We start from the raw sequence: 1,529 nt of genomic DNA, 5'->3' as shown, positions 1-1,529 counted from the left end.
GATGGCTGTTGGGGTTTTTAATGAAAGGAAAGAAGAGTTTGGGTGTGATGAGAAGATTTATACGATTTTGATTGCTGGTTGGTGTAAGCTTAGGAGGATTGATATGGCGGAGAAGTTTTTAGCGGAGATGATTGAGTCTGGGATTGAACCGAACGTTGTCACGTATAATGTTTTGCTCAATGGGATTTGTCGGACGGCGAGTTTGCATCCGGAAGAAAGGTTCGAGAGGAATGTGAGGACTGCAGAGAAGATGTTCGATGAAATGCGTCAGAGAGGGATTGAGCCTGATGTTACGAGTTTTTCCATCGTGCTTCATATGTATAGCCGAGCTCATAAGTCCGAGCTGACGCTGGACAAGTTGAAGCTGATGAAGGCGAAAGGGATTAGTCCGACGATTGAAACATACACATCGGTTGTTAAATGTCTCTGTTCTTGTGGGAGATTGGAGGAAGCGGAAGAGTTGCTTGAAACAATGGTGGAAACTGGGATAAGCCCGTCTTCTGCGACATACAATTGTTTTTTCAAAGAATACAAAGGGAGGAAAGATGCTAATGGGGCAATGAATCTGTATAGGAAGATGAAGACTGGATTGTGTAAACCAAGCACGCAGACGTATAATGTATTGTTGGGGACGTTTATCAATTTGGGGAAGATGGAGACTGTGAAAGAGATATGGGATGATCTGAAAGCAAGTGAAACTGGTCCGGATTTGGACTCGTATACGTCATTGATTCATGGGTTGTGTAGTAAGGAGAAATGGAAGGAGGCTTGTGGGTATTTTGTGGAGATGATAGAGAAGGGTTACTTGCCGCAAAAGCTAACGTTTGAGACATTGTATAAAGGATTAATACAGTCTAATAAGATGAAGACTTGGAGGAGGTTGAAGAAGAAACTCGACGAGGAATCTATCACATTCGGCTCTGAGTTTCAGAGATATCCTTTTGAGCCTTACAAGAGATGAAGTATACTGGCAAATGTAAAAGACATTGAGTCAAAATCTGATTTCTTGTCTTTCTCATTTTTAGTAAAAAAAAAAAAAAAACAGATTGAGTTTCTTTAGTAGGAGGATGTTACCGTGTAATCTATATTTTGGTGTATTTGCAATNGAAAAAAAAAAAAAAAAAAAAAATAGGTATGTGTATTTTTAAAAATAAAACGTACTATAATTAAACTCAGAAAGGACTGGGCATTCGGGTTATCCGTTTGGGTTCGGGTATTATCCGTTCGGGTTCGGGTTAATGGGTAATGGAAAATAGAACCCATTCGGGTATTTTACTATGTTTGGGTTCGGTTCGGTTCGGGTAGTACTGGGTTCGGGTCGGTTTGGGTTACAATTTTCAGAACCCAATTAGTACCCGAACTACCGGGTACCCGAAAAAATATAATTAAAATTAATTAAATTTAAATAAATTTAGTTAAAGTTTGACTTATGTGACAATATATTTTAGATATTTTGATTATTTTTGATATTTAGGTATAAAACTAAATGAAATATTCAAAATTATAATCATAACTTTAGGGTAATTGCA

The 1,529-nt window shown here is 38.0% G+C and overlaps 1 protein-coding gene across 2 annotated transcripts in view; it reads left to right on the top strand.

Moving 5' to 3' along the window:
• The window catches only part of LOC104747268 (pentatricopeptide repeat-containing protein At2g13420, mitochondrial-like), a 2,642-nt gene extending 1,547 nt beyond the window's left edge, over nt 1-1,095 (top strand). Inside the window, exon 2 of one of the 2 annotated variants that reach the window (XM_010468877.2) lies at nt 251-1,095. In XM_010468877.2, coding sequence (XP_010467179.1) covers nt 251-961 — 711 coding nt within the window. In that variant the 3' untranslated portion in view covers nt 962-1,095. The remainder of the gene's footprint in view (nt 1-250) is intronic. The other variant, XM_019236943.1, reaches the window with a different exon arrangement.

Source organism: Camelina sativa, chromosome 15 (assembly GCF_000633955.1).
Source record: "Camelina sativa cultivar DH55 chromosome 15, Cs, whole genome shotgun sequence".
Classification (NCBI taxonomy): domain Eukaryota; kingdom Viridiplantae; phylum Streptophyta; class Magnoliopsida; order Brassicales; family Brassicaceae; genus Camelina; species Camelina sativa.
Note: the sequence above shows the minus strand (reverse complement) of the source record. Positions and strands in the feature narration are given on the sequence as shown.